Raw genomic sequence first — 20,725 nt, forward strand, 5'->3', positions numbered from 1 at the left:
GACTGGAGGAGAGAGTGAGGCTGAAGGAAGACATTGTACAGAGGCCTGCTTGGCTTGACCCCTGCAGGTTAAGATCCTGCTCCATGATGTTATTGCTCCATATCTAGAATGAAGGATGGACACATCCCCCCATCTCATACCTAGGTTATAATAGAAAAACCAGTCATGAGCTAAAGAAACCTCTCAAGCCGTGGGCCGGCTGTGCCTGGATACAATAAAGGTTATGAAGGCCAGAAAGTCTGTGGGAAAAGTCCATGACCTTGCTTTTTGGACTTGGTTTGACCCTCCCTCCACCGGCTCAACTCCACGAGAGACAGAGATACAAGTTTTGAAGACGAGGGGCCCCTGAACTCCCGAGCTGTTGGGTAGTTATTAAGCAAATAACCATCAGCAGAGCTGTTAATTTTTTTAGTATGACCACTTACACCTGGAAATAGGCTTTGCTTGGGTTTTTTTTCCTCGTCCCCTTCTGAGGTTTTCTTGGCCAAGATATGAGGGTGGTTTGCCATTTCCTTCCTCAAACTCATTTTACAAATTAGCAAACTGAGGCAAAGAGGATGAAGTGACTTGCCCAGAATCCCACAGCTAGGGAGTGTCTGAGGTTGCATGTGAACTCAGGTTTTCCTGACTAACCATTGAGCCACCTAGCTGCCCTAGGAAGTAGGCAAGCAACACAGATCCAAGTTTGGTTGGTTTTTTTTTTTTTTTAATGGTCCTGACTTTAGAAAGTGACGGAGAATGGAGAATTCAAATGAAACCCCAGGATGTATTGTTAAACATTTCTGGGCCCCACTCCCCCAGGCTAGCCTTCTGCTATTGAAATTGGGGCATGTGGAATGCTCACCTTCCATCAGCTAAGGTTTCTAACAGAGGGCCCTAAACCCTTGGACCGCAGAGAAACTCAAAACTAAGAAGGAACCGTCAGGGAGGAGCTAATTCCCCAGCTGGGAGCCCGGGGCTGCTGACCTAGAAGCAGAAACTATGGGAACGGAAGGCAGAGGCCTGGCAACATCAGTGATATCTCCAGGAGATAGCAGCATCCGCATCGGGGCGGCTCCTCCACATCTCTGTGTGTGCGTGTGTCCCGTCTGAGCACGTGTCCCTTCCGCGCATGTGTCCCATCCGTGCACGTGTCCCTTCCGCGCATGTGTCCCATAGAGGCGCCCTATTTGTGAACCCCTCCTGAATCTCAGTGCTCTCCCTCTGAGATGATTAGACTTACCCTATCTGCCTGGTTTAGTTTGACTTAGTCTTCAGAAAAGTTCCCTGTTACAGCCTCTTTATGTATTCCCTCTTCTCACTGTTCTTATACATGTTTTTGGAAAAGGTACAGCCCAGGTTCAGAGGCAGCTACTTGGTTTAGTGACGAAAGCTCTGGCCCCGGAGTCAGCAAAACCTGATTTCAAATCCAGCCTATTTCAACGTGTTTGCCTCACTTTCCTCATCTGAAAAAACGATCTGGAGAAGGAAATGGCAAAGTCCTTCGGTTTCTTTGTCAAGAAAACCCCAAATGGGGTCACGAAAAGTCAGATACAACTGAAGGACAGATCAATTTCAGTATCTCTATCAAGAAAATTCCATGAACAGTGTGGGCATGCTGTGGTCCTCGGGGTTACAAAGAATTGTGCATGAACCGAATACCAAGCGTCAACCCCCTCCCCTCCCCCCTCCCCCCGTTTGTGGGGGGAATGTTTTGTTATTACTATTGTGTATTCCACAATGCTTCACTAAGGGTCTTTGCTTTGAATGGTTCATTCAAATGAACCAACTGGGCAATTGTGTTGAATTCAAATAGAGCTGAGGGCCACTAACCAGAACATAAGGATCCCTGTGGGTCTCGTACCAACTTCATAAAAAAGACATATAACAATGTGCAGTTTTCTAACATATCAACGTAGTCAACTCGGATAGGAACTATATACTTCAGTGTGGTTGATTCCCCATCTTGGTGAGAGGTCTCGGTTCCTCCCATATCCCGGGCCCAGTTGTTTCATTAAATGGGAAGAGCCTAGGCCCAGGGATGATTACTGGGTTGTGGGTGCTGATGAATGATCTCACCCTTCACCCCCAACCAACCAGAGTTGATTTTTCTGGCTGATTTCCTGAAGGCCTCCTGCTCTGAGAGCGACACGTGATTACAGAATGGATCCCAGGGAAGTATGTAAGAACAGGGCACAGTAATAGAGGAACAGTCTTAGAAATGGAGCAGTGGGATTTTCCTGACTCCCCTCACCTCCTCTGTTGTTTTCTTCCCGGAAAAGGGTATCCTGGTCTAGTTGGCAAAGACCTGTTGTTCCCATTGGATTGTATAGAGTACTGTGCTGGATTGGTGAATTTTCCCTGAGAATCCAATATGGTCAAGGGAAATAGGCCCAATGAAACTATGTCTGGGGAAGTGTCCAAGAGGTCCTAAGCCACAAGGTAGCCACATGGACATGGCATGGGATGAAAGGCCAGCGTGGGCCAAGGGTGGAGGGTTTTCCTTCAGGAGTTTTTGTTTGTCAGAGGTCCCTGTTCCAGTCACATCTCTTATGATGTTGGCAGACACTAGACGGGAGAGGAAGGGAAGGGTACCGAAGGATTCGTTCCCATGACAGCAGATGAATTTGCTACCACCGAAAACTCCATTTCCATGCCTCCCCTGGGTCTTTGCAAGCAGCTAAGGGAAAATATGGTGAAAATGTGATGAAGCTTCGGAGTTCCTCCCTGAGAGGCAGAGCTTGAATGGGGAGAGACTTCCTGGTTGGGACAAGTCCCTGCTGCCCCGTCTTCTAGCTGTAGAGCCAAGTTTCATGCTGCCCTCTGGGTGAGACTGGTCTGCCCCCCAGATGTGGACCTCTGGATGAGGTGGGCCTCCCTGCCCCCCCCCCCCCATGTGGACCTTTCTTAGGCTACCCACCTTCCAGGTGTGGACCTTTTATAAGCTTTACTCTCAGGTGTACCATCCCTTGGATATCATTGGCCAGAAGTCCTGAAGGGAATTCTCTGAGATTAAACACGAATTGTGCATTTGCCAGTGACTTTTATTTTGCTTTTGCAGTGCTATTTATCACTTCAACAGCCCTCATCCCTTTTGTTCCTGAAATATCTCAACAGCTGAACAACTGGCCCCTAGAACTCTGCATGAAAGACTAGGCACATGGGAGAAAAGAGGCAGAAAGAGCCAAAGTGCTCCAAGTTCACAGAAAACAAACACTGAACTTGGGATGGGGGGGGGAGGTTGCCGGCTTCCCTTCAGGAGCGAGGTACAGCAAGAAGGGGCAGCCTGGGCTGCAGAAACTGAATTGGCTGTGGGAAGGGGGACAGGGCAGCAGCAATGCCTCAGTCTCCCTCTGAGCAGGCTGCCCTGGGCAGGGGCAGAAGTTGATGCCCAGCAGAGGAAGGGTCTCTGCTCACTAGGGTCAGGGCAGCTCTAGGCTCAGAGTTGCCCTCCAACTCCCTAAGAAAACAGCCACCTGGAGCCTCTGGAGGACAGGAAGGCAAGGTGGCACGGGGCGCTGGGTAGCCCCTAGTCAGGATAGGTGAAGGGGAAGGTGTTGACCAGCTCGCCAGATTCATTCTCGATCTTTTTATAGACCCAGCGACGGTTGCAGCGACACTTAACCCCACATTTCTTGGAGGTGCACCGGGGGCAAGGGTAGAAGCAGCCAGGGCAATCTACATTGAGGCAGTCGCACAGGTCGACGCCATTACTGAGTAGCCTGCCTTTCCAGTCATACTTCCTCCTTTCTCTCCTCCCCCGGCTACTGCCTGTGGCCTGCACGGGGCCTGGGGCAGGGAGAGAGCTCCCACAGGCTCCCTGAGCTGCAGGTTCCTGCTCATCCTCAGGTTTGGCCCCCTGGGGGCCACTCTTGTGAATATTTAGGGCCATCAACTGCTGGACCACTGTCTGGATCTGCTTCTCTCCCATCTGAAGCAGTTGGGAAGGAGCCTTTGCCTCTGCAGCAGCTCCCTCTGCTTCGCCAGGGGAGCTGTCCCCGAGGCCTTTGCACCCTGTACTCATTCTGGACCTCGGCCTGGCAGATCCGCCTTCGGGTCTGTCCTCTGTGTGGCTCTGAGCACAAAACAAAATGGGGGGGGGGGAGATGTCTGCGAGCCGCGCTTCCCGGGTGCCCGCTCCACCAAGCCAGCCCTCGAGGCGCCCGGCCAAAGCAGACATCTGTGGAGTGGGAGCGGCGCAGCGGGAGGCCGGGGTGGCCGCCCCCTGCTCTGCCTCCCCCCGCTTCTCAGACATTCCCCCCCCACCTCTGGGCACCGACTCTCCCCTGGGTCTGCCCAGTCCTCCCTCCTCTTCCTGACCCCCATTCCGGGCTCGCCCGCTTTCTTGCCCTAGGACTTCTGGCACGACGGCCGCTGCTCACCTGCCTCCTTGTTTTCGGAAAGCAGCATTCCACCCACCCCTTCCACCTCAGAAGGGGGCCTGACAATACTTTCTCTGAGTGAGGGGGGAGGCTGGCAGGCCGTGGGACCGAGATCAGCTCCTGAGCCCCCAAGAAGAAACCCTTGGGTTTTGGTGCGAGAAGTTGGGGGCCGAGGATAGGGAAGGGGTCCGATCCCCAACTTACAGAGAGCAGTCACGAGTCCCCGGGGTGCTGGTTCCTCACTATTATACTTACAGAAGAGGCCACTTGATGGGCAGGTGACGATCCGGAAAGAGGCCTCTGTGGGTGGAAGGAGGGATGGGCCTTCACCAGGACCTAGGTGCCAAACAGAATTTTCACTCAGAAATGCGAGAATGGGAGGGGAAAGTGGGGGCAAGGAAGCAGACTGGGCTGCTGGGGCCATGCTTCCTGCAAGTTAGCGGAGCTTTGCTGTCTGTACCCAGGCAGCGCCCCCCATCCCCCGCGCCCCCCTCCGTGCGGGTCCAGACATCTCCCCCAGTCGCCTGGATCCCAGTGGGGGCGCTGGTTCCGGAAGGCTGGGCACCTGGGCCCGCTCCTGGCCAGGATTCTAAATGAGGCCATGTGAGCCGTGACTCAGACAGGTGGCAGGGACGGGCAGGACAAGGAGCATTCCCTGCCAGGGGGTGTTGACCGTCGGTAGACGTGGCCAGATCCTGCCCCGGTCGGACGGCCCCGTGCTGCATACTGGGGGCGGAGGGGATGGCGGGGAGGGGGGCTCCCGGAGAACACGCATCTCCCGCCCGCGCGGGTCACCTGCTGGCCTGCCACTTGACCTATTTCCTGCCTATCTTCCCGGCCCCGGGATTATCTGCGCTCCTCGTTAAGAGAGAACTTCTGGATTCGCGGCTCCTTCAGAGCGCTAGCTCAGAAGCCCCTCCCGCCGCCCCCCAACACGATTACTTGTGCCGCATCCCCAGGGGCGTTGGCGGCACACGCGGTACCACCCGATATGGCCTCCCGTGGAGTTGTAGGGTCTAAGATTAAGCATGATCACTTCCTATGATGGCACTTGCACTTCAAATGCCCCGCCCCCAGCTGGCCCCACCCTGGTTGCCCCCCCCCACTCCTCAGCCAAGAGGTGGGGAGGGGACTGGGGGGCCATGGACGGTCCGCATCCACCCAGAGGAGCCCCCCACCCCAGATGAGCCTCCTCCCCACAGGCCTCAGGGCCCCCGGGAGCCTTGCTGAGCTTTGCTCCCCTCCCCCTGCCAGCCCAATGACCCTCCGCCTCCAACCCATCCGCCATCTTCCCTCAGAGCTTGGAGGTGGCCGAGACGGGGCCCTACTTCTTCTCCCTCTGTCTCTCTCCCCTCCCCTTCTTTTCCTCCACTTCCTGCACCCCTCCTCTCTGCCTTCCCCACCTAGGCTCAGGGGTCCTCAGGAACTCGACACCTCAGGGACCTCTGAAGACACAGGAAGCAAAAGATTGGGGCTGCTTGGCCCCTTGGAGCACCGGAAGGAGCAGGGAGAGGGAAAGGGAGGGGCAGAGGGGCTCCCATGGCGGGCAGAGAGGAGGGGGAAGGGAAGGGGGGAGGGGGACTCCCAGGGAAAGCCATGGGTGCCGCTCTGCCCCCAGCAGGAACAAGGTGCTTCATCTAGGAAAGCTGCCTCATGTTACCGATAGAGAAACTGAGGCCCAGGGAGGGGAAAGAGTTGGCCCTCACTCACACTGATAAGAAAACTCAGCAACATTTTAATGTAGTTCCAGAGAGCAACCCAAGAGACTCTCAGAGAGTCTGTCCACTCCAATTCTAACGTTTTCCCTTCCCTTCCTCCTCCCTGTACCAATCTTACCTGATATATTCAGTTGCAGGCCAGGTATGGGGGTCCCTCGTTTGACTGTGTACACCACTCTCTACTTGCTCCCCGGACAACTGTTTGCAATTGCTCCTTTTTCTGGCTTTAAATAGAGCCAGGAATTTGGGGCTAGGAGATACAAACTGCAACTTTTGCATTCTGTTCTTTCTAAGTAACCGAAATGTAGCAAGGTGTTAGTTATTATTTACTTACTTAAGGGCGATTTGTCACGAGGAGTCTCCATCTGCTCTGTGAGTTTTATCCAACATGGATAAATTACAAGGTGGGGAACTTTGGGGGCAACTAATGGGTATGTGTCTTGGGCATTTGGGCATCCCCACTGGTGTCTTACTCATAAAATACAAGGAATGCAGGTTGGTGGATGCCCTCATAATGAAGCCTGCATATTCACCACAAGCTGACACGTGTTTGGACCGATCCCACACAGATCACTCATCAGTATTTATATCTAGATCTTGTAGAGATCTTGTCAATGGACAAAGAGATAGCTCAGAATTAAGTAGGAGGCGGGTAAGAAGCCTTTGGTTGCTTGCCAATTTTTCATGACCCTGGCTTTTTCCAGAAACGAACCCTTTTCATTTTAACACCAGTATTCTACTGGTGTGTAGAATTACAAGCCACAACACTATAATGTGGAAAGAATGAAAAATGAACATCCCTCAGTAACTGATGAAGAGACCCATGGCGAGCAGGAGTAGGCTGTAGTGCATATAACAAAGAATAAACAATGAAGAGGAACAAAAGTAAAGGAGATTTTTGAAGAGATTTATGATCAAAAGAGGAGATGGGTTGGTCACCTGATAAAAATGAGGGATAACCAGTGGACAACCCTCATGCTGCCTTGGCCTTTTTCTTAATGTCAGGAGAACTTGAAAATGCCACTCATCATGTTGTACTATTGACAATCCCACCTTACCAAATAAAAGACCTGTATTCCTTTCACTATTCTCTTCCTTTTCTCCTATTTTTGCACTGTTGGGTGGAACCAGAGGTTTCCATGACTTTATGCTGTTTGGGCTTGCTATAAATTAATGTTATTTAATCTCAATTGGTCTCTTTTTTCAGATTTGTGTAATTATTTTTATTATTATTAAAGCTTTTTATTTTCAATTATCCATATACATGGATAATTTTTCAATAATGACCCTTGCAAAACTCTGTATTCCAAATTTTCCCCCTTTTCCTCACTCCCTTCCCTAGATGGCCAGGAATTCAATATATGTTAAACATGTGCAATTCTTCTATCCATTATTTCCACAAATATCATGCTGTACAAGAAAAATCAGATCAAAAAGGAAAAAATGAGAAAGAAAACAAAAAGAAAGCAAACCACAACAAAAAAAGTGAGAATGCTATGTTGTGATCCACACTCAGTCCCCACAGTCCTCTCTCTGGGTACAGATGGCTCTTCATCACAGGGTCATTGAAACTGGCTTCAATCATCTCATTGTTGGAAAGAGTCATGTCCATCAGAACTGATCATCATATAGTGTTGTTGTTGAAGTACATAATGATCTCCTGGTCCTGCTCATTTCATTCAGCATCAGTTCATGTAAGTCTCTCCAGGCCTTTCTGAAATCATCCTGCTGATCATTTCTTACAGAACAATAATATTCCATAATATTCATATACATAACTTATTCGGCCATTCTCCATCCGATGGGCATCAATTCAGTTTCCAGTTCGTTGCCACTACTAAGAGGACTGCCACCACACTAATACATTGTTGGTAGAACTGTGAGTGGATCCAGCCACTCTGGAGAGCGATTTGGAACTATGCTCAAAAAGTTATCACATTGTACATACCCTCTGACCCAGCAGGGTTTCTACTGAGCTTATATCCCAAAGAGATCTTAAAGGAGGGAAAGGGATCCACATGGGCAAAAATGTTTAGCTTAGAACTGTGACAGGCACCTATATGGCAACATGTAAATACTAGCTATTACTAATATAGTGTTTTTCACATGGCGAGTGGCACATAGTAGGTGCTATAAAATGGTAGCTATGATGACTAAATTATGTGTAATGCTTGGATCAATGACTGGAACGTGATAGAGACGATAACTGCTAGCCCCGACTATTAATATCTGGAAAGTTTTTGTCAAAATGACTGGCACAAAGAATGTTTGTGGCAGCCCTCTTTGTAGTGGCAAGAAACTGGTAACTGAGTGAATGCCCATCCATTGGAGAATGGCTCAATCAATTGAGGTATATGAATATTATGGAAAATTATGGTTCTGTAAGAAATGACCAGTAGGATGATTTCAGAAAGGCCTGGAGAGCCTTACATGAACTGATGCTGAGTGAAATGATCAGAACCAGGAGATCATTGCACACAGCAACCACAAGATTATAAGACAATTAATTCTAATGGACGTGACTCTTTTCAACAATGAGATGACTGATGCCAGTTCCAATAATCTTGTCATGAAGAGAGACATCTGCACCCAGAGAGAGGACTGTGGGAACTGTGTGTGGATCACAACATAGCATTCTCACTCTTTTTATTATTGTTTGCTTGCATTTTGTTTTCTTATGCGTTTTCTTTCCTTTTTGATCTGGTTTCTCTTATGCAGTAAGATAATTGTATAAATATGTTTACATATGTTAGATTTAACATATATTTTAACATGTATAAAATGTATTGGATTGCTTGCCATCTAGGGGAGGGAGTGAGGAGATGGACGGGAAAATCTGGATCACAAGACTATGCAAGGGTCAATGTTGAAAAATTATCCATGCATATATTTTGAAAATAAAAGCTTTCATAAAAGGGCTGCCACCAACATTTTTGCACATGTGGGTCCCTTTTCCTCCTTTATGACCCCTTTGGAATGAATACAGAGCCAATAAAGACACTGCTGGATCAAAGGGTATGCACAGTTTGATAGCCCTTTGGGCATAGCTCCAAATTGCTCTTCAGAATGGTTGGATCAATTCACAATTCCACCAACAATGTATTAGTGTCCCAGTTTTCCCACATCTTCTCCAACATTCATCATTATCTTTTCCCATCTCCACTGGTCTCTTACTGAAACAAGACAGTCCTTCTATTTCTCCCTAATCAATTAGTGGTCCAGGTGTTCCATCATGACTCCTTTTTACCTAAGAAATTTTTACGTGACCCCAGGTATAGAGGTATGTAAAATGGGTATACAAATCAAACATTTACAGATAATAAATCATAATTTTGTCACCCCCACATTCAGTTACACAATCTCATATGGGGTCTTGACCCATAGTTTAAAAAGTTTTGATCTAGGCCATTTACTATATTTGCTGTTTGAAACCTTCTCTTCTCTTGTTAAGCCTCCCATAGAGTATTCTTGCCCATGTTGCCTCACTGCAATTCTTCATGGAGAGCTCCTTCTCCCCTTCTCAGCTCACACCCCTCAGTCACAATACCTCACTCTTTCCTCTTTATAGTCTCCGATGATGAAGTGGCCCCTCTGCTTGTCAAGGCCAACCTGATACATGCACTTTTGCCATCTCATCCAACAGATTGTCTCCATTATTCTTTCTATAATCTTTACTTTCTCCTTATCTATTGGTTCTCTTCTTGCTGCCTACAAACACATTCATCTCTCTCCCACTTGATTCTAATTCCTTTGTTAGCTATCATAGTAGGACTCTTCATCTAAACGCTTTGAAAAACCTATCTAATCCTGGTGCTTCCACTTCTTCACCTATCACTCTCTTCTATATCTGCAAACTGACTTCTGACCTCATCATTTAATTGAAACTGCTCAGTTACCAGTTATCTCTTAATTGTCAAATCTTAATAAACAGGAATGGGTGACCATGGATTCATGGGTAATTCAGGTGATCATTACCTATACTCTTATGAAGAAGAATAGAAGTAACCTTCATAGTAGATAGTAGAAATGGAGTAGCCCTCATAGTCAATAAAAGGGTGAGAAAAGCAGTACTGGGGTATAATCTCCAAAATGACCAAATGACCACGATGGTGTGCTTACTTACCTAGACCTAGCCATTGTGGAGAATGAAATCAAGTGGGTCTTAAGGCTAGTGGGGGTGATGGAATTATGGGTGAGGAATTTAAAATTTTAAAAGATGGTGCAAAGTGCTACTCTCAGTATACCAGCAAATTTGGAAAACTCCACTGTGGCCACTGGATTGGAAAAAATCAGTTTGCATCCTTATCCTAAAGGGAAATGTTCAAATTACCGAACAATTGTGCTCATTTCTCACATCAGCAAGGTTGTAATAACATGTGAACCGAGAATTACCAGAACAGCAGGATGGGTTTAGAAGAGGCAGAGAAACTAGAAACCAAATGGCCAACATTCGCTGGATTACAGAGAAAACAAAGGAGCTTCAGAAAAACATCTACTGCTTCCTTGACTACCCTAAAGCCTTTGCTTATGTGGATGCCAATAAAATGTGTCAAGAAATCAAAGAGCTGGGAGTACAGGACCAGCTTGTCTCCTGAGGATCTTTTATGCAGGTCAAGAAGAAACAGATAAAATCAAACATGGAACAATTGATTGATCTAAGATTGGAAAAAGGAATATGACAAGGCTATATAATGTCACCTTATTTATTGAACTTCCATGCAGAGGACATCACGGGAAATGCCAGAATGAACATTAAAAGCCAGAATTAAGGCTGTTGAGAAAATTATCAACAATCTCAGATATGCAGACTATTCTGTCTCTAATGACAAAGTAAAGAAAAATTAAGAAGCCTCTTGATGAGAGTGAAAGAGGAGAGTACAAAAGCTGGCTTGAAGTTTAACATCAAAAATTAAGACCTTGGCTACTGGTCCCATCGTTTCCTGGCAAATAGAGGGAGGACAAACGGGGGCAGTGTCACTATTGGGTCTGTATCCCAAAGAGATCATAAAAGAGGCAAAGGACCCACCTGCACAAAAATGTTTGTGGCAGCCCTTTTTGTAGTGGCAAGGAATTGGAAACTGAGGGGATGCCCATCATTTTGGGAAATATGGCACATGTATGTAATGGAATATTATTGTTCTATAAGAAATGATGAGCAAGCTCACTTCAGAAAAGTCTTGAAAGACCTATATGAACTGATCCTGAGTGAAGCGAGCAAAACCAGGAAAACATTATACATAGCAATGGCAAGACTATGTGATGATCAACTATGATGGACTTAGCTCTTCTCAGCAATTCAGGGCTCGAAGGCAATTCCAATAAACTTTGAATAGAAAATGGTGTTGGCATCCAGAGAGAGAACTGGGCAGAGTGAATGTGGATCGAAGCACACTATTTTCACCTTTTTTCCCCCTTTCTTGTAGTTTTTGCCTTTTGTTCTGATTTTTCTTTCTCAATATGACTCATGTGGAAATATGTTAAAAATGAATATACACATAAACTCTACCAGATTGCTCACTACCGTGGGGAAGGTAAGGAAGAGAGGGAGAAAAAATTGGGGAACTCAAAATTTTGCAAAAATGAAAGTGAAAGAGGCAGCTAGGTGGCACAGTGGATAGAGTACAAGCCCTGAAGTTAGGAGGACCTGAGTTCAAGTCTGGCTTCAGACACTTCCTAACTGTGTGACCCTGGCCAAGTCACTTAACCCAATTGCCTCAGGGGGGAAAAAAATTAAAGTTATATGTAATTATATACTAGTATATAGTAGTATAAAATAATATACTATTAAAATACAATTTTTTAAAAAAGACTATGGCTTAAAGCCCTAAAGGCTATATGGGGCTGCAGCTCAGAAGAGAGATCAGCAATGGTGATATCGATCTGGTGTAGAGGTGCTATTTGGAATTATGACAGTGAAGAAGATTATCAGTGGAAAGAGTGTGCATAGGGGAAGGCAAGAGGAAGCATCTTTTAAAAACTATTTAAGTAGCCAAGACCCATCTTTTCATCTCCCCATCCCAACTTCCTCCCCTAGCTGAGAACACAAGAAAAACAAAACCTATTTGAAACATGTGTAGCTAATTAAAAACAATTTTCCACATTGAATAATTTGTCTACTTTTGCACCCTGACTCCTTCACCTCTCTATCAGGAGGTGGTTAACATATTTTATCATTAGTCCTCCTCTGGAATCCTGGTTGGGTCATTATGTTCCTAAGAGTTCAGCCCCAAAGTATGCCATAATATCGACATGCTGTATCTTGTTCATCTATTCCCCGATTTCTGGGCATCCCTCAGATTCCCATTTTTGCCACCTCAAAAAGAGCTTTAAATATCTAGAGTTTTACTTAGGCCCTTAATTTTCCCTCCCCCTTTCTCCCCTTTTCCTTCTAATATAACTTTGTGTATGTTCTTCCTTCTTTTGACCAAGTAAGATGAGAACGAGGCTTAAGTGTGAGCCACTCTCCCTTACCTCTTTTTCCTTTTTTGCATAGATATATATCAACTTGTGCCCTTTGATTATGTGAGATAATTTTCCCTGACCTTCCTTTCCAGCCTTCCCTCAACAATGTATTCCTCTTCTCATTTCTCCTTAAGATCAAGGCATAAGAGAACCACTTTCAGATCTTGTCAAATCGGACTCCCTCTATGACCCTTGATGCTGATACATGTATCATGTCCCCATATTATAATATAAGCCATTTGTCCTGGCTTAGTCCTTTATCGTTCATTCTTGTTGACCTTTTCACATTTCTCTCACTCCTATGATTGAACTACAAAGCTTTTCTGCAGCTCTTGCCTTCCCATCAGGAATACTTGGAACTCCTCTATTTCATTAAAGCGAACATCCATATTTCCCCCTGCAGCATTATACTCAGTTTTACTGGATAAGTTCTTGGCTGTAAGCCCATATCCTTTCCCTTATGAAATAAAATACTTTCAATTCTTTACTCTTTTTTGGGGATGGTTGATAAATCATCTGTGATCCTGACTGTGGCTCCTTGGTATTTGAATATCTTATCTTTGACCTGGAAGCTCTGGATTTTGGATATTTCCAGGAGGTTTTCATTTGGGGATTTCTTTCATGAGGTGACTGGTGCATTCTTCACATTTCCAATCTGCCCTCTGATTCTAAGAGATCTTGGCACTTTAAGATTTCCTGATATATGATATCCAGGCTCTTTTGGGGGGTTTGGTCCTAGTGTTCAGATAGTCCAATAATTCTTCATTTTTTTCTTTTCAGTCTATTTTCCAGTCCGTTGTTTTTGCTGGGAGAAACCTTGCATTTTCTTCTATATTTTCAGCAGTTTAATTTGGTTTTAATATTTCTTGTTGCTTCATGGAGTCACTGGCTTCTATTCACTCTGTTCTAATTTTCAGAGAGTCTGTTGCTTGAACAAGACTTTATACCTCATGCCAAGATATTTCCTTTCCAAATCTTTCTTCCATAGCTCTCACTGCTTTTTTCCTTTTTTTCCTCCAGAGATCTCATTAAATTTATTGTTAAAACTTTGTTTTATTTTTTAATGTTAAATACGTTTTAACATTCATATTATAAGATTTTGAATTGCTGATTTTCCTCCCTCCCTTCCTTTCTTCTTTCCTAAGACAGTAAGCAATTTGATATGGATTATATAGGTGCAATCATGTAAAATATAGAGCTATATTAGTCATGTCATGAAAGAAGAAACAGAACAAAAGAAAAAAACCACAAAAATATAGTGAAATTAGTATGCTTCCATCTGCATTCAGACTCCATAATTCTTTCTCCAGATGTGGACAGCCTTTTTCCATGATGAGTCTTTTGGACTCGTCTAGGATCATTGTATTGCAGAGGAGAGCTAAGTCGATCATAACTGATCATCACACAATATTGTTATTATTGTGTACAATGTTCTGCTGGTTCTTTTCACTTCACTCAGCATCAGCTCATGTAAGTCTTTCTAGGTTTATTAAAAAAATGTTAACTCTTAAAAAAATTCAACAACTCTTGCTTCTTTTTTCCTCAGGAATTCTAGTTGAGTTTGGGGCCAACCTGTGTTTTCTTTCTGAGGCTTTGCCAGTAGATATTTTGGAGTCATTCTCTTCTTTAGGATATGTGTCTTGAGCTTCTCTGCCACAATGGCTCATTGTGGTGAGGTTCTTTTGTTTGTTTCCTTATGCTTCCACTCTACTTCCTGATTTTAGACTTTGATGTTAGATTTAGGCTTTGCCGTACTTCCGGAGGGAGGGTCTGGGCTGGACCTGTCACTGCTTTCATGGGGAACTGAATGTTATATTATTATATATTATTATTATATTAGCATTAAATTATATTAATAATATTAATATACATTATTATAGGATTTCAGGATAGGGCTGGGAATCTGTAAGCTTTCAGTGCTGCCATAGCAGTTTGATTCAGGGCAAAGTTGGATTACTGCACCTCCACTTCCCCCCACCCCTGTCATCTGAGCTCTGCCTGTTCTTGACCTGGATTTGGGTCTGAGAAATGTTATCATTCTCTGCTCTTATCAGCCAACTGGAGAAAACTTGGTTCAAAGTGGCAAAATTGTAGACTTTTTTTTTTAATTCCAGCATTCCTACACTGGTAATTCTTCTGTAGGCTGGACTACATGCTGAAAATGAGGCCCTGCTCTGTGGGGTTTAGGGTCTGAGCCTACTGAGCCACACTGCTGCTGATGCTGTTTCTCCTCATTTTGGACTTCCTTTTTCCTCAGCACATCGCCCAGGGCCTCCCTGTATGAAGGTGCCTTTTTCATTCTGCCCTGGGACTGAGGAGTGGGCAACAAAGCTGTCAGTTCACAGCTGTTCTATCTCTGTACTCTGGTACGCGTCTGTGATCTTTCCTCTTTGGGCCTTGGATCGGTCCTTGTACAGTACACTCCTAGCCTGACCCATCTACGGTGTCTGTCAAATTCCCTTTCGCCTCCATAGATATGCTGGGTTGTACAACTGACCAACTGTGACTTTTTCTGATTTTTCCCATCGGGATTCAGCCTGGTACATTTTCTGGATCTGCATTACTTCCCACTACTCCAGCATTTCGGCTCTGCCCCCCGAGAGGGAGCATCTTAATTGGTCTGGAAGAGGGAGACCAGCTATGCAAAAGAGACCAGCGAGCCTCATTTAGATGAGTAGAAAGGCAACCAGGAGGCCGTGGCGTCTAGGCAGCTAAGGACAGAGGGGACGATTGGGACTATCAAGTACCAAAGAGGATTCAAGAAGAATTAGGACTGAAAGGAGGCCGTTTGATTGGATAATTAGGAGGTCATCAGTGACCTTAGAGAGAACAGTTTCAGTAGAACTTTGGGATCAGAAGCCAAAAGAGAGTGAGTGGTGAACAACAGAAACATCGAGGGTAGACAACCTTTGGAAAAAGTTTGGAAAAAGTGAAGGGGAAGAGAGGAGTGGGGTCACAGCTAAAGGGGGTAGGAAACATTGCTTAGGGCATTTCAAATAGATATAATTTTAGGAAATCTTTACTTTGAGAAATATTGAACCAAATGTTCATGCATAAGGTGTGTCTCGATGAGCAAATACATATGGCTGAATTCAGATTAAGAATTAACTCATAGTACTTTTGACTTTCACTCTACAGGAACATCTAGACAGGGATCTCGCCGAAGTACACATGCCGGTCAATAATATCGGGGCTCTTACATAGGAGAGATAAGAAAGAAAAAGTGTCCAGAAACAAAGAAACACAGCAGGAGGATGGAAATGGCTTGATGGCCTTATGTTCCTAGGCTCTCCACAGCTTTATGCCAGTAGGGCACTTGTTTCCCTACTCATCTATTCCAGTCACAGAATTAGGTCCCGATGAGGTTGGCACACTGTTCCCATGGCTAGATTTCAATCGAGGAGAGAAGCAGACTTGGGAACTGAGAGGCAGAAGAGAGGAGAGTTGGTGTGCAGACTAGGGGACCACGTAGGTCACAGGAAAATGCTAGAGATTCATCAGAGAGGGAAGGAACGCAGTTGTGGCTATTTATGGACCATTGAGTTTTGGGTGGTTGTTCCTGCCACGTGAAATACAACAATCTTGTTTTCAATACCCCATCAGCCTGAAGAGTCGCAGGGGAAAGAGAAACACAGAGGTCCACATGTGAGCCAAATGGTGGCGTTTCAGGGGAGACCCTTGGTGGGGACATAAACCAAAGAGAGTGATGAGGGAGGAGTCTCCAAGACTGAACTTTGATTAAGTCCATCTAGGGTTGTGATACTTGCCTATGGATTACATCATTGCTCTGCTCAAAATGTAGAAAAAAAGACATAACTATTAATGAGTGAAAAAATGTATTAAGCACTTATTACATGTGAAGACCTATGCTGACAGCTGGGGATTCAGAAAGAAAAACTAAGACTAGTCCCTGCTCCCAAGGAGACCACATTAAAATTGGGAGAGACGGTTGTTAAATTTTCAGGGGGAGTCCTTCCAACTTGGAAATTGGCAAATGCTACAAATCAGAGCTTGACTGTTTTGGTGATTGTCTAGACTTAAGAAAATGATGGGGGGAAAAGTTGATGTGCAAATTAAACTTCAAGATGTGGGGGAAGGAGAGATGGTTGTTATATGTTTATTTATTTATGGCAAAGCAACTGGGGTTGAGTGGCTAGTCCATAGTCACACAGCTTCGTAAATGTTAGGTGTCTCAGGCTGGATTCGAACTCAGGGTCTTCTGACTCCAGGGCGGGGGGCTGGTTGTTACATATTTAACAGCATGCCACAGAGCAGTTGCCTGTTGGTTGCCCTCAAGCTGATTCATCTCATCTGCTGAGATGGTTTCCTGGAGTGTGGTCACTTCACATGTCACAGCTTCTTGGAGCAACTGGTGAGAGTTGAGAGTCAGTAGACACCAAAGGGAGATGAGCAGCCCTGCAATGCGTTCATCGGTGAGTTAGGGGTGTGGACACCCCGAGAACGTGAAGCTTTCCCTTCTAGAATGGTCAGATGAGAGCAATTTGTTCCAACAGCTACGAACTTGGTTGAAGCAGGTGCCATGGAGTGTCTAGAGCTTGGTGGGACTTTGAAGACACCAATATCATCTACCACATCCCAGGCCGTCACCATTCTTCTCAACTTTTGTCTTGCCACTGGACTCTGATGACCGTGGAAGAGGGAGTGAGGCTGATGACTTTGTGCGGCTGGCTCATTGAAATCTAGTTCACGTGGAAGTCCAAGACGTCCCCATATATTGACTTTGGTCCTCTTTGAAAATGAAGGCCGGATGGCCCACGACAAAAACCCCCAACGAGGCAAACGGTGAGGTGCAGGGATCTGCGGGCCGGATGGCTCCCCGAGGACACCAGGTGTAGACACAAGAGAGATGCTAGCACTTAGAGGATGCAAGACCAAGTGAGTTCGGAATCACAGAACTTAAGTCTGGAAGGGATTGTCTGAGGCAGTCCAGTCCCCTCCCTTAAAGACAGAGATGCACACGGAGACAACACACAAAAATGGCCTTACCCCAAAGCATTCGACAAATTTCTGGCAGAAAAGGGACAAGAAAACCTGATTTGAGTATCAGCTTTCTCCTTGCTAGCTCCAGGTAACTGGATGGGAAGAAGTTCCCAAAGCAACACCTTCCACTCTAGTCAGATAGGACAGGTACTTAGACTTGGGTGGAAACTCCTGATGTCCCCACAGCAGGAGGTGGGGCACAGAGACATGTTTCCCTGTGTTTGTAATTTGGTGCCTAGGACAGTGTCAGCCACATAGCAGGGCCTTCAGGTAGCAGGTGCATATAGTGAATTTCTCAGGGTATGGGAAACTGGGAAGCAGGCTAGATAGAACTGCCAGAGAACCTCTTGCACCCTTCTATGGAATTCAAGGAGTCCAAGGATCTGAGTTCAAATTTAGTTTCTGAGTTTTCCATCAGTGTGAATGAGGGCCAGTCCTTTCCACTGGCTTCTGAGTTTTCTATCAGTGTGAGAGAGGGCAGGTCCTTCCCCCTCACTGGGCCTCAGTGTCCTGCTCTGTAAAAAGGAGTTCCCATGAGGGTCAGGGTCTCTGCTAGTCTTACCATCCTGCTGGGGGCAGAGCAGCACCCAGGGCTCTCTCTGGGCTGCACTCCCTCCCTGTGGAGCCCCCTCTGAGCCAGCCCCTTCCTGCCCCATCCCTTTATCCCCAGGGGGTAGAGCAGGCTCCTTCCTTTCTTCCCTGGAGGGCTCAGCAAGCAGGGAGGCTCTGAGGAGCTCCTGCCACAGGTAGGTCTCATTTCTCCTGCTCATGCAATGGGTCCCCAGGGACCAGGATGTGGGGATCATAACCCCAAATGGAGCCTCTGGGGATGTGGAAGCCCCCATGGAGGTGTTTTAGGCGGGTCTGAGTGCGAGGTGCCGCCTCGGGCCTCCGAGGCCTGGCCAAACCTTGAGCTAATGGCCACCTACTCCTTTGGCCAAGCAGGATTGGGGAGGGGAAGCTTCCAGAAAACGTTCAGTGGGGGCCGTGTGAGATGATGGGAGGGGATGTGGTCATGATTGAAATGAAAGGTCACATAAATAGCTGCCACTTGCTGAGGGGACTAAGGGCTCTGAGCTTAGGGGACCCCAGGAGGGGCAGGGCCCGAGTCAGGTCACTGTGCAGAGGCCTATCTGGGCCTCGGTCTCCCCACAGCAGGAGGTGGGACGCAGAGACTCCCAGCTGTGTTTGCACCGAGGTGCCTAGGACCGTGCCAGGCACATAGCAGGGGCTCCATGTAGCAGGTGCACCCGGTGCCTTTCTCAGGGCTTGGGGAACTGGGAGGCAGGCTAGACAGAACCCCCGAGAGCCTCCTGCACCCTCCTCTGGAGTCCCAGCATCTGGGTTCAAATGTGGCCTCTGAGGCCATGAGCCAGGCAGGCCCCAGCCCCGTCCCTCACCCGGCCTCAGTTTGCTGCTCGGGAGAGGGAGGCAGCTTTCCTAGAATACCATGTGAGCCCCCTCCAGCCCAACTTCACCTTGCTCTGCTGGGGGAAGAGCAGAACCCCTGGCTTGATCTAAGCTCCTTCCCCTCAGCCTATGAGTTCCCCTCTCTCCTCTCTTCTCCTCTGTCCAAGCCTCTTCCCGGGCCCTCCCCTGCCCTCTTCCTTTTTGCCCATAGGGGAACTCCAGGCAGGGAGGCCCTGAGGGGCTTCCACCAGAAGTAGGCCTCATTTTTCATCCCATGTCATCTTCTGAGCAGGAGGGTCCAGGGACCGGGATCTGGGGGGACAGAGCCCAAGAAGGAACCTCCTGGGACACTGAAGCCACTGGGATTGCATTTTACCTGAGGATTGAGTGAGAAGTCCTGCCTGGGGCCTCTGAGGCCCCAGGGAGGCCTTTCTCATCCAGCCCTTTGACTAAGCAGGATTGGGGAGGGGGGATTTGTACAGAGCCTTCGGCAGGGTCATGTGATTTAATATGATGTGATTTGATCATTATTTAATTGAATTGTCCCATCAATAATTGATGCTCGATGAAAGGGTTTAGGGCTCGGAGCTTAGGTGATTCATGGAAGCACAGGTGGACGAGTTATATAACTGGCAAGAGGCCCATGCCTTAGCCCCATGGCAGAAGGAGCAGCGCAGAGCCTCGTTCCCATCTGGGTTTGTATCCCCAGCCTTTGCTCGGAGCAAACACGTAGTAGGTACTTAATGCAACAGGTGCAACCATTGTGTTTCCTGGAATAGGGGGAGCTAAGAAACAGGAATAAGAGATGGCTGGCTCCTTTTGTGGAGCTGGAGGCTGGAGATGCAAATTTGGCTTCTGATATTTATTTTCCTGTGAGCAAGGGGCAGTCCTTTCTCCTCCCCGGCCTCAGTTTCTTCCCCTCTGAAAGGAGGAGGCTTTCCTAGATGACTGTGTAAGGCTCCATCCAGTCATAACTCCGCCTTCTCCCTGCTGGGGGCAGAGCAGCACATCTGGCTCTCCCTCTGCTCTTCTCTCTCCCTGTGGCTGCCCCTCTGCCTCCCACCCTTTCTCTTTCTCTGCCCTTTCCTGTGCCCACCTTTTCATCCCTTTATCCCTAGAGGGCAGAGCAGATTTCTTCCTTTCTGTCATCAGAGGACCTCGAGGCAGGGAGTCTCTGAGGGCCTCCTGAAAAAGGTAGGCCATATTTCTCATCCTTCTCCATCCTCTGGGTGGGAGGGCCAAGATGCTTGGGTCTGGGGGGGCAGAGCTGGAAAAGGAGCTTCTAGGGGTACTGAAGCCATTATGGTTGTTTTTTTATGCAGGGATTGAGTGAAAGCTGCTGCCTTAGAATTCGCAGGCCTGGCAAGGCCTCAACTCATATAGCCCCTTGGCCAACCAGGGCTGGGGAGGGGCTTCTGCAAGGCATTCAACGGGGGATTATTTAACAGAAGAGGATAGTGTTCGAGATGATTAATTGTTATTGTATTTGATTGTTATATAAATGATATTTCATGAAAGGATGAGGGCTCTGCATCTAGGTGAATCATGGAAAAAGAGGTAGAAATGTTATTTATTGATTAATAAGGAAATAGATAAAGAGACCCCCGGATCATCTGGAGCTCGGGGAGTAAGAGGAGAGGGGCTCGGAGCTGAGGGGGATGACCCTTTGTCTACTGCTGGCCAGGAGGGGGAGACCCTACCTGGCTGAGTCAAGGTCCTTAGCTGCCTGCCAGCCCCCTGCCTGGCACTCTTATCACATCCCCCCCAACCACC

The 20,725-nt window shown here is 47.0% G+C and overlaps 2 protein-coding genes across 7 annotated transcripts in view; one reads left to right on the plus strand and one right to left on the minus strand.

Annotated features, from left to right (window-relative positions):
• The window catches only part of LOC127542933 (paraneoplastic antigen Ma6E-like), a 151,887-nt gene that overhangs the window by 108,299 nt on the left and 22,863 nt on the right, over positions 1-20,725 (plus strand). The window contains exon 1 of one of the 6 annotated variants that reach the window (XM_051968871.1): positions 18,270-18,288. The exons of 4 other annotated variants lie outside the window; for them this stretch is intronic. The gene's annotated coding sequence lies outside the window, so the exon portion shown is untranslated. Of the gene's footprint in view, positions 1-18,269; positions 18,289-19,918; positions 20,147-20,725 lie in introns of those variants that run through there. One more of the 6 variants, XM_051968856.1, reaches the window with a different exon arrangement.
• LOC127542936 (ARL14 effector protein-like) lies at positions 3,003-4,665 on the minus strand. Its single transcript, XM_051968876.1, has 2 exons — positions 4,617-4,665; positions 3,003-4,054 (listed from the first exon to the last, which is right to left on the minus strand). The coding sequence occupies exon 2, from the start codon at positions 4,001-4,003 to the stop codon at positions 3,509-3,511; it is 495 nt and encodes a 164-aa protein (XP_051824836.1). The 5' UTR covers positions 4,004-4,054; positions 4,617-4,665; the 3' UTR covers positions 3,003-3,508.

Source organism: Antechinus flavipes, chromosome X (genome assembly GCF_016432865.1).
Source record: "Antechinus flavipes isolate AdamAnt ecotype Samford, QLD, Australia chromosome X, AdamAnt_v2, whole genome shotgun sequence".
Classification (NCBI taxonomy): Eukaryota; Metazoa; Chordata; class Mammalia; order Dasyuromorphia; family Dasyuridae; genus Antechinus; species Antechinus flavipes.

What these genes read in the sequence shown, in the direction of transcription:
- LOC127542936 (XM_051968876.1), bottom strand. Translation starts at nt 4,003, where the DNA reads ATGAGTACAGGGTGCAAAGGCCTCGGGGACAGCTCCCCTGGCGAAGCA.